Source organism: Lycorma delicatula, chromosome 10 (assembly GCF_047948215.1).
Source record: "Lycorma delicatula isolate Av1 chromosome 10, ASM4794821v1, whole genome shotgun sequence".
NCBI classification, from domain to species: domain Eukaryota; kingdom Metazoa; phylum Arthropoda; class Insecta; order Hemiptera; family Fulgoridae; genus Lycorma; species Lycorma delicatula.
In genome coordinates, this window is record NC_134464.1 from 25,872,560 (window position 1) to 25,884,878 (window position 12,319).

General features: G+C 28.9%; 1 protein-coding gene across 1 annotated transcript in view; it reads left to right on the forward strand.

Moving 5' to 3' along the window:
* The first annotated feature begins 330 nt into the window (after nt 1-330).
* Nucleotides 331-12,319, forward strand: part of Dlish (Dachs ligand with SH3s) — a 32,423-nt gene continuing 20,434 nt past the window's right edge. Inside the window, exons 1-4 of the mRNA XM_075376529.1 lie at nt 331-445; nt 5,864-6,048; nt 9,964-10,177; nt 11,701-11,837. Coding sequence (XP_075232644.1) covers nt 397-445; nt 5,864-6,048; nt 9,964-10,177; nt 11,701-11,837 — 585 coding nt within the window. The 5' untranslated portion in view covers nt 331-396. The remainder of the gene's footprint in view (nt 446-5,863; nt 6,049-9,963; nt 10,178-11,700; nt 11,838-12,319) is intronic.

The window sequence follows — 12,319 nt, forward strand, 5'->3', positions numbered from 1 at the left end:
TTGATCTGTAGTACAAAATTACGTTTTATGCGTATTGGAATATACCTTTCTTTTTGAACTGGATTATTCAACATTTTTAATTCCTTTATTTGCTTGTTTCGTTATGTGTTTATTTTAAACAAAACAATTCATAACTTAAACATAATTTATTAAAGCAAAAATAAAATAATCCAGTTTAAATCTCTACTGCATTTAGATATAAACAGGATTAATAATTTAAAGCATTTATTTTTATTATCACGAATTTTCTTACGTAATACCTTTTACTTTACTAAAATTTTTAATTGTGGTGTTAATGTTTTCATTCCAAATGTCAACTGACAATTTGAAGTTTGAGTGAAATTGAGGGTAATGGCCGAAAATAGGTTTGAAGATAAATAATGCATTTTGGTTATTATGGCTTTTCTTTGTCCTGTACGAATACGAAGAGGGAAGAAGAAGAAAAGTGAGTAGTCTTAATTAATATTTAGTGTAATTTAATGTTATTTCATCCACAGGTTAAAAGTAATATGCTATATTATTTTTATCCGATGAAAGTTGACTGATGATTTGATGCCTCAATACTAGTCATTGTAAAAACATTTGAATCTTTTTTTCTGTAAAGAAATTATCGAAAGAAAAATTCCAAGTTTATTTTCTGTTGTTGTTAGATAATGTTACCATATTGTGATCCTCATTTTCTTTCCTCGATTCGACAAGTTGTTAGATGTTTTCAAAGGAGGTCAGATTTTAATAGAATGTTATCAACAAAGGCAACTTCATTTCTTTTTCTGAATCATTTTATTTTATAGTATTATTATTTTACCAATAGAGAATTAACTAACTTATCAATTATTTGTTTTTTATATTCTCTTGAAGTCTGTTGAATTGTATTATCTTCTTCTAGGGTTGAATAATGTTTAGGTTAACTATCAGGTTGCCATTTCATTACCCAGTTTATTTCAAAAAATAGTTTTTGGTTGATAATTGTTTGGATTATTTTTTTGTTGTTAAAAAAATAGTTGAGTGTCAGGTTGATTAATTATTGGTAGCTGAAGGTGATGATTGAAATTATTAATGAATATTAATTCTGACAGATGTAAAAGAAAAATAAATCTCATATTTATTGAAGTTTGTATTAAAGAAAGTTTGATGCTATATAAGAGGCCATCCTGATGAATTATGTTCTTTTATTTGATAATAGCCTGCAATGTATTACTATTGTAATAGACCCACATTGCGATGTTGCATATTAATTGACATTGTGTTATTATTTTTTTAAGTTATTTTTTGATTTGATTTTCCTGTTACCCGTTTCCTGGGTATTTTTTTTACATGATATTGAAGTGAGTAAAAACTTGTAAAAATGCATTTTTTTTTAGTAGGTCTAAGCAATTTCGTTCTTATTAAGATTATTTTTAAGTTATATTTGTGGTATATATATTTTTTTTCTATGGCTAATAGTACATTATAGAGAATGTAAAGCATTGTAAATATCTTGAATTCTGACATAAATTATTTTTATTTTTGTGTTTGTTTAAATAGTCATATTGTTCATGCTCATTTTATAATAGTGGTGCTGCATTTAGTGCTGAAATCTTTACTTTGTTTTTTATTTGTTTATTTATAGTTTCTCGTTTAATTTTTCAATTTAAAGAAGTTGTATACTGTGAATTATTCATTGTATGTGTAATTATGAATATCTATATATGCTCTTAAACTTAATAATTAAGTAATTAATTGATTGTAGCCATTAGGAAAATTGAAAATGAAATTCTGTTGCATAAGATATCTTCATCAGTAGTCCACACTTTAAAGATTGTGTTTGGAATACTTAGAATTAATACATGATTTTCAGATTTCATCTAGTGATGCTGCAATATATTACATTTCTCTTGAATTTTATATTTGCTGGCATTATTCACATAATTAAAATAATGCACATATCGTTCTGTCTTTCAGGTATTATTGTAAAATTAATTTACCTCTTTGCTAATATTTCAATTTAAGTACAGTGGAACCTCGCATAACGAGCATAATTTGTTTTAGAATTTTACTCGTAATGTGAAACACTCGTTAAGCAAAACAATTTTTCCTGTATAAATTATTGTAAAATACAATAATGTGTTCCATGCCAAAAAATATTCAACATTTTTTATATGTAACGTTCATTTAAAAAAAATTACTTATACATAGATTGTTAAGGAGTAAAATCATCCATATATAGTTTATTATTTATGAATTTATGACAAAATATCTTACTCTTTTTTATTAGAACGCTATCTAGCGACATTTGTTTTTCTTGACGTTTTAAAATTTGATGAAAATGTGACACCGCATTATCATTAAATAAATTTATAGCGCACATAGCCACCGTCTTATTAGGGTGATGCTTTTCAATGTACGATGCAACAGTTTCCCATGCTTTCAGCATTTCTTTTATTGCACAGGAAGATTGTTGCTTTGCTGTTTCTTCGTCCATCTTCACTGATAAAACTCTCCTTCACAACTATTTGCTGTGAAAGACACTGCAAGCAATTCTATAAGTTGTTTGGTGGTCAGCTCTTGGTTGTGCTCTTCCACAAGCTAACATCATTTTTATGCTCCTCCAGTCCCATGATATTGGACAAAGACATCTCATTGACTATAGGCTCCGCAGATACTGTCTTAGATCCCTCAGAGTCACATTCAACAATTCTTTCTGGCCAAAACTTCTTCCAAGTAGAAGTGAGGATTCTCTTGGTGACCCCTTCCCATGCCTTATCTTGAGACAAGTAATGATGTAAAAGTGATCTTCCAAAACTCTGAGAGTGAGATTGGTCCCTTTAGTCACCTCAAAACAACGCTCAAAGAGTATTTTGAGAGTTTCTTAAAGTGTAAAATAACCTGCTGGCCCATAAGCTGAAGTAACGGAGTGATGATGGGAGACAGAAACTGGATCTTGATGAAATAAATTCTTCAAGGAGGTCATCCTGTAGAGCTGGAAGATGGGCAGGTGCGTTGTCCATAACAAGCAAGACATGGAGTGGCAGATTCATCTCGAGCAAATATTTTTTCACAGAAGGACCAAACTTCATTGATCCATCAGTAAAAATGTGATGTGTCATCCAAGCCTTGTTGGATCTTCACTTCACATTTAACCTGCTCTTCTGGACTCGCACTTCTTGAAGGCTTGTGGAGTTTCTGAATTGTAAACAAGCAGCGTTTTCATTTTTAAATTGAAAAATGAACCGGTCTTTTGTTGGCTTGTGGCCGGGCAATGCATTCTCCTCTGCTGTTATATATGTTCACTTAAGCATCTTTTTCCAGAAGGAACCCGCCTTGTCACAATTAAAAACCTGTTATGGGAGGTAACCCTCAGAATCTACAAGCTTTTTGAAGTCGCCGAAGAGATGTCAGCTACCTTTGTGTCAGAGCATGCTGCTTTACCATGTCTCAACGCTGTGGATGCCAGTTCTTCTCTTAAAACTGCTCGAACCACCCATCTAGTCTTAAATACTTCTTTGGCCGTTGATGATCCTGGCGTGTTCTTAATGAGGTCTGTGAAAATAACTTGCGCCTCCTGACAAATGATGTTTTCGTTAATAGTATCGCCTTGCAATTGCTTTTTGTTTATGTATATGAGAAGCAACCTTTCAACATTGTCAAGAATACGTAACTGTTGCGTAGATATTCTTGTCACTCCCTTTGAACATCTGTCTCCTTGATCTTGTTCTTGAGGATAGTGCAGATCGTTGATGTAGACCGATTGTATGTGTGTGCTAGGTCAGCCACGTTCACACCTTTTTCTCACTTTTCAATGATTTTACGTTTCATTTCTACGATTATTTTTTTCTCTTATACCTGCCTTCTTGTGGTTTATTCATTGGGGGACATTTTTGCAAGGGTTACTTAACCTAAAAATCATAAACAATGTGTAAACAAGTTTGGATAATTTGTAATCACAAGTGGCAGTAACAGGCAGCACAATGAATCCTAAACAGACTGATGTATCACTGGTGATAAAAGTTCCACAGTGCATGCACACAAGTGACTGATGTGAAGAGAAAGGAACTTTTTTCCCACGTCACTCGTTGATGCCAAATGTCACTCGTTAAGGGAGCTATTTTTTTTACAATCTATTTTGCTCGTTATGCAAAATACTTGTTATGAGAGCTGTTCATTAAGCAAGGTTCCACTGTATTTTTATGTTTTTTTTTTTATTTTCTTGTCATTATAGCAGGTAGATTTACCATATTCAGTCTTCTTTGGTGGAATACCTATTTAGTAGTCACAAAATTACTGATTATCTGCTTTGGGTAGGTTTTGAATGAGCTGTTAGAAAGAGATTATCATTTATAATACTGGTTCCAATTACTTTTGATTTGTACTTTTAATTTATCTTTTATATTTAATATTAAAATGTGAAAATATATGATCTTAATCTATTTAAGTGATGTTCTATCATTGTCAGAATTCCTCATGGCTTATTCCATTTCCCAATATTAAAGACTATAATTTTTTTATTTCAGATATATGTGCTAGTTAGTATAATATATCTTTTGCAGTTTTTGCAGCAATTTTGTACTCTGTTTGTATTAGATTGTTCGTTTTGTTTATCCTTTATTCTGGTTAGTTTTGTTTGACCATTCTCCAAGATGTTTACAATGTCACCATCCAGTCCCAAAAATCTTTTTGTCATCACCATTTCATCACAGCTGTAACAATATAGAACCTTAGTTGTCCAGGAACGGTGTTTCTGTAACAAACAGTATAAGAAATGAGTTTCTTGTGTCCTTATCTTAAATTCAAAATTATGAATAGGAGTCTTGCCTCTTGCCTACAGTACCAGTTTGTTCATTTATTGTCAAATGAGACAACATGTCCCCAACTTGTTTGTTGACTGTTAGTTAGCATTTGGGACTTGCATAGCTGATATTTTTTGTGGAGTCTATAAACTTGTCATTTTTTCTTAGTCAATTTTAGACAAATTTTTGGCTGCTGTTTACATTTCTAATTCATTATGTTCAGTTAAAACTACAGCAATTTATTTCTTTATTTTAAAACAAAATTTACAAACAAAGATGTATGTACAAACTTGGCTGAAAATGCATAATTTTCTCTCAATCCGACATATTTTACAGTATATTATGAGAAAGAATTGAAATAGTTGAGTTCTTATGAAATTTGGTATTTATGTTTAGTTTGGTACTTTCTACAAAATAAATCTTGAGTTTTTATTCTTTTAAAATTTTTTCATGGTATCTGTTTTTAAGTATTATCTCTTTTACAATTTGTTTTTGGAAGTTATTTTTTTATTAGTTAAAATCTGAAGTACAATCTTAACATATCACTTACTGTTAATAGGATTTAAAATAACTGCTCTGAAATTCATTAATGTTTGTAAAATATAATCTAGTTTCCTAATTGATTGAAAACTCAACTTAATTTTCATTGCAGGCTTAAATGTAAAAATGTACCAAATACAAGAATTTAACATTAAAGCTATCGCAGAGATCTTTGAACAGTTCAAACTATATTCCAACGTGCTGATGCATTCATTAAAGTCAGAACCAACCTTTTTCAACAGTTATAAATAAGGCATAGTAGAAAAATATTAAAGTGTAGAAAATCCGTAAAAAAATTCCCTTATATTTTGTTTTTTAATTTTCTTAAATAAACATGTTTTAATAGCAGTAAGTGTTTATAACTAATTATTAATGAATATATATTTTTTTATTTGTGTATGGATCTCAAATTATCTGTGGTTTATGAGGTGCATCTTACCTCAATATCTGCACAATATCTTGAACATGCTGAGGAAATATGAATTTCACTCTATATCATACTTCAGTAGAGAATAGATTCACACATACATAAATTTGAATGATTTCCTTGCTTGCAGGTGGTGGGAGCGAATCAGAGAAGGATATGGTAGGTATGGGCCGCATCACAGGTAGTGCTTCGATAGAGACACTGGTTAGGGTCGGAATTGAAAAAGAGAACGGCCTCTCACCAGACAGTAAAATGGTTGTTCTACATGATTTCACCCCATGTGTTGATGATGAGTTGGAAGTTAAACGTGGACAGGTTTGTGTGTAACAGAAAGATAAATATAATTTGTAGTGGCATATTTCAGGCTTTTTTCTTATGAGTTACTTGATGTGATTTGTTCCTTTTTTTCCTGTAGTGTTTCAATTTTATTGTTCATCAGATATTTTCAATTATTTAGTTCAATTATTATTCTCTTTCCTCTGTCTTGTAACAGTTTGTAGTTTCTAAATTTCCACCCATTACTAAATTAATTGACTCTGAGCAGCCTTAACCCTTTCTTACTCTAGTTCTAACTGAAATTTTTTGTAGGCCCTTTTTTCCCTGATTAGTATTAAAACCTCATTCATAAATTTATCAACTGTTTAATTTTGATTTCCTTCTTCTACATTTTAAAACCCTTCTTAGGCATTTTATGATAGACGTTCATGTTTCATTACTATAAAATACTAAAATCTATATGAGTATTTAAAAGAATTTCTTTATAATTCCTTTTATACTAGCAAATTTCTAGTCATATAACTTTCTAAATGACATAAATCTGCTGTATTTCAATACTGCTTTGAAATTGATGACAAAATTGGTTTACTAGAAACCAAAGTTATTGAAAATGTCTGTAATAGACGAGAATTAATTGAGAAATTTATTTTATTAACAATTATAAAAAAATATCACTGTCATATAATGATAGGAAGCAATATTTAACAAGCTTTCATAATTTTAAATTAAAAATCTTTATTTTAAAGTTTTCTATTGTAACAATATTAAATGGGTTAACCCTCTTTAAATTTTTTTAAGGAAGGATGGTTTTTTTTTATTGAATAAAGGTTCTTGTTATCTCTCTGTCTTCTTGAGATAGTTTTGTCTATTCCCACATAAAGTTTAGGTTGTGACAGAAGATAGAGAGTGCTATGGACTGTTTAAATTAACTTTCTGCTTGTGACTGGAATGTTCTAAAATGTAACGCATAGATTTTAGTCAGCAGTTATTTTTATTTTATATTACATTCCCTTTTTTTTAGCATTTCATTAATATTTTTTATTTACTGTTATTTTTTTATTGGATTATTTATTTATATTAATTCTTAAGTCTTGTTATATGATAGCTTTACAATCAAAGTGGTTAAAAGTTATCTTTTTCAAATTTATTTGAAAATAAAAATTGCTAACATAATCACCTAACATATTGATGGTATATTATGTTTTCCTATATTAATTTTTAACTTATTATAGAAAGATTTTTTTTGTCACATTTCACTACTTTTGTTTTAGTATTTTTGCTTATTATTTTCAAAATAAATTTGTTGCTTTTCAGTTAACTCTACACCAGTTGATATTTCTTTTCAACTCATTTTTGGTTTATGTAATAGAACAGTACCAAATCATCTTTATTTTTCATTTAAATTTCTATCTTAATCTTATCCCTTTATTTTTCTTTGTTTATTATTTTTTATTTATATTTATTTTTCTTCTTGGATTATTAACATTAAAATTGAAAAACAAAGGTGATGTAATTTACATATGTAAATTACTATTTATTATAATAGAGATAACTTTTCTTAGCATTACAAAAATTAGACATCTTATTTTTATATCTTCTTTTTCTACATTTCTGTCTCATTAAAAGAAACTTTAAACATTTTATTCCACGTAATATTGTAATTTTTAAGGCATGAAAAATTTTATTAATATATTTCCTACTAAAATTTGTTTAAAGTATTTTTTTGTATTCTTATTTTCCTGTATTAAAGTTATTTAAAAAATAAAAAATTTATTCGATAACTTGGTGTAATTGAATCTATGTTGATTTTATTTTAACCATTGTGGGACTTGTATTTGGATTTTTATATAGAATTATGAGGATTTCTTGGGTTTACCTTTTTAATGTCATCCATAGGTTTATTATATAGCTACCAGACTGGAAGTAGAATTCCCCAATCAGCCTAAGGGCAGCTACAACTACATCATACCAAAAGTACACTAGCTGTAAGGTCTTTGTATACTTAACCTACATAATAATATCCATATATTTATATACAGATATATGTATACTTATATTCAGATCTTAAATTTGGATAGAAGGAATCAAGGGTAAGTTAAAGGGGTGGATGGTTTGAAAGAATAATCTTTCCTAGAGGAACTGTAATGTGAAACAACTGACCCCATCTAGGGAATAATACAAAACTGGTATCATTCCCGTCAGGTACTCTGGTACCAGACACATGGTACTGAATGGTATCAGGAACCCATTCTTACAATCCTTTGGGTGGTGAGCACAGTTCTATCTAGGTTGGGAACAGCATAATACTAATCAACAGTTCCCTTGACCTGTTATAATTATATGAAACCACAAAATCTTTTTCCTCCAAAAATTAAATGGATATAGGTATTGGATATAATTAAATTGGATATAGGATATAGGTGTTGGATTACTAAATGCCAAACAACAACTTTCCCTTCTCTTGAAACTGTTTGTGTATGAAGAGTCTGACTGAATTGTAAAGTGTAGCCAGACCTCTCCCAATGAAACTTAAGTATTTAAATATTTCATCAAAATATCACAAGAAAATTATTCAATTTGGTGAGCATAGAAGGCTTATATTTTCAAAATAGTTCATTTTAAACATGCACTATTTTTAATAAAATGTGAAGTGATTAAGGGCAGTAAATATACAATACTAAAGGAGGCATTCTGAAGAAAAAAGATAATAAAATTTCTTGGGATTTCTTTTGTATTTTTTCAGTATTTAGTAGAAATGAGTTGAGTTAATAAATATAATTTATTAGATCGAATGTTCCCTTATTAATAAATTCGTCTTGATAAAAATTAAATGACCATTTTGGGTGTTAAATAAAATATAAACCTTTGTACACTTCACAAATAATTGCTATGATTCAACAGTTATAATTAGATTACTATAATTCATTAGTCACTGTTTCATTCACTATGGTAAAAAAAATGTGAATCACTCTATCCTCATTGTATATCCCCTAACATTTTAAAATGTGGATTAGATTTAAACAAAACAGCAAATTAACAGCAATGCCACTCATTCCTTGCAGCCATGCTTGTTTACGTCTTTTGTATCCATGCGCAGTCTCATTATATGAAAAGCAAATCATCTTATTGTAGGTTGCAGTTCTCTCAAGGAGATACAGAATGGCAGAAAGGGTATTGTATTTTTCCGTAATTTAAAAACAGATATATATTAATATTTTTACTGTTAGAATATGCTATAAGTTTTAAGTATTTAAATCTGCCAGCTGAGGTGAAAAATTGGAAAATTCAATAGAAAAGAAGACATGGCTGACCATCTAAAGTGAAGAAAGCATTAATTATACAAATTTTCGAATATGTATTAGATTCTTTTTTAATACTATTAACTTGTAATTATCATTTAAGTTTGTATACTGTTAGTGATTCAAGTTGTATTTGTCAAGTATGCTAAACTTATAATAAATAAATTTTGATTTCATTACAAAATTATGCTGTCTTATTATTATTTTTATTTCAATATTTTATTTTAGGTAAATGTAATGCACATAATGTAAAATATTAATTCACACAATATTTTTGTGTGATGCTAATATAATGCACAAAACAAAAAATAGAGTAAAATTGTAATTTGAATGCTCATTATTCTTATAATTATATATTGTACTAAATGCACAACATTGCAAAGTTAATGCACTTAATATTAGATTTAATGCTCAAAGTGAATAAAATAATTCATGCTTAAACACTTTCTTTTTTAAAATATTGTTCTTTTAAGCTTATGCCAGTGGGATTTATTTTTGCTTTGAAACTTAACTGAAACTAATATCAATCTCTTAAAAATTTAAATGTGTTAAAATATGCTTTCATACAATATTTTAAAATGTTATTTAAAATTTCTACATTAAAAAATTGTTGATTACTTTGATAAAACCCTCTATTACCATGAATTTTTTGCAGGTTGTGAATATATTGTATAGGGAAAATGACTGGGTCTATGTAATAGCCGCTGAAAGCAGACAAGAGGGCTTCATACCACATTCATATTGTACTCCGTACAACACTCCATTAGGTGAATCGGCAATGAATAATGTGAAAAAGAAGCTTCCTCGAGAACAACGTACAATGTCTGGACCTGAAGTTGAAGTTGATATAAATGCGGATGCTAGGGCAGGTATGCTAAGTTATTTAGGTTAAGAAACTTAGTTAATGCCATTTAGAATAATATATTTTTCTTTTAATTAGTTTTGATTCATTTTTCTGTAGATTGTATGGGTATTCCTAACAACAAGAAAGTTTATGCCTATACTGTAGCTAAGTAGGATTGAATTAACCGATATTTACTACTGATTCTTTACAAAAGATAATAATTTGTTGTTGAAATTATATGTGTGAGTCACTAAATGGAAAAAAATTGTATTTTATGTGTATACCATATCAAAAATTGGTTTTCCTGTGCTAATTCTGGAAGTAGGTTATACAAAAAAAAAAAAAAAATGTTGTTTAAGTATATTTAAGAACGGTCTTAATATTTTCTCAAGACTTTAAAAATGTTTTTCTGATAGTCGGTTTCACTATGGTGGACATTTTTAATAAAAAAGATTTATTTTGGGTTTTTTTAGATAAAAGGATGGTTTTCTTTGCACTTAACTTGTAGTTTAGCCATATTTCAGTATCGTTACATAGTTTCTTAATTTCATTTAATAGAAGGTTAGAAAACAAATTTTAAAAAAAAGGAGAAATTCCTTTACAACTGCTAGGAGTATCTGACATCTACTACAAAAGAACAGTTTCATGCACGTGTAGAATATTTGTTTATATGACTATTTTATAACAAACAAATAATGCCTCAGCAAGCAGGTATTGCTTACTGTCAGTAAATGACACTGCCAAGAATTGTGATGTAATCATATCCATTTCTGATATTTGTAGACTTTGTGAGAAGTAATACCTTTATTTTAGGATTGATTGCTAATTTTGTTACCTTATTGAATGCCAGTACATCAGTTTTCATGCTCTGTCAAATTAACTTGAATGTTCAAATATGTATATATATTTCTAAAATTGATCCTGTTTGGAATCATATTCCTCTCACTATACAAATTATATTAATCCCATCAACCCAAGTAGAGAATTAATAAAATAAAATAAAATAGGATGACACCTACCATAATCCAAGCAAAAGCTCTTTTGCGAGTACCTCGCATCATCAGTTGCTCTATATAAATTTTTCAAATCGTTGGTTCCAAATGGTTCTGGTATGTTCAGGTCTAAATAAATGTTTATCGTAAACCCTTGTTATGTTTTCAACAATATTTTCTGTGTGTTATTGGTATTAAATATGTATTATTGTTCCTTTTTGACATTTGTTTTTTGCATATATTATCTATCTATTTTTTGTATATATTAAAGATTCATTATAACCATTATATTTAGCAATTGGTTTTATAATATTTTTTTCTTTATATATTCCAACATGTATATATGTATATATATATTTTTTTTTTGGAAAATGTGTTGTCATCAGTTAAATCATTTCTGCAATACTTAAGAAAAGTGTTTAAAAGTATATTTTTTTTATTTACATTATATATTATAATTATAATTTGTGTATGTAAATTCAAATATTATTACTGTAATTAAAACTTTTTTTCTTGTATCATATAATAACAGTTGTTATATGTTTCTTTCTGGTAGATGTTTCAGATTGTGAAAGTTATGGGAAAAATATGGCAGCTGCTGGTGGCCCTCAACAAACATTGAATATGGCTAGCTCACAGGCATCTCTTCATAGTGCATCTTCTCTTCAACCAGATGTACATCCATTTTTCAAGGTTATATTGTAAACTTTAAGCAGTATTAATTATATTTTAACCCTTACAACTCTCTTGTCGGCTGACAACTGACAGCCATTGGCTAGTTCCTATCGTTTGTCGGCTGGCACCCGACATTGAACTTCAGTTCGATATAACGCATTTTTGACATATTCTACAATTGACTTCATAAAATTTTGATAGTGGGCTCTTCTAAACATGTATTATAATAAATGGAATCTGTCTCAATAAACTTAATCACTTATTTGAGAGTTGTAACTCAGCTGATTGAACTTAGTGAGGTTATTGTGTTCAATGTTTACTTTGTGTTCGAGTATCAACTTACTGTCATGCTTTATCTAAACTTATTGTTAAAATTTTTTACATCATGTCCGGTAAAAATAACTTGGAAGATAATGATACAGACTTTTTTAAATTATATTTCAGTTATTGAATCTATATTTAGAGATGAAAATAACCATAATTCGAGTGATGCATTGGAC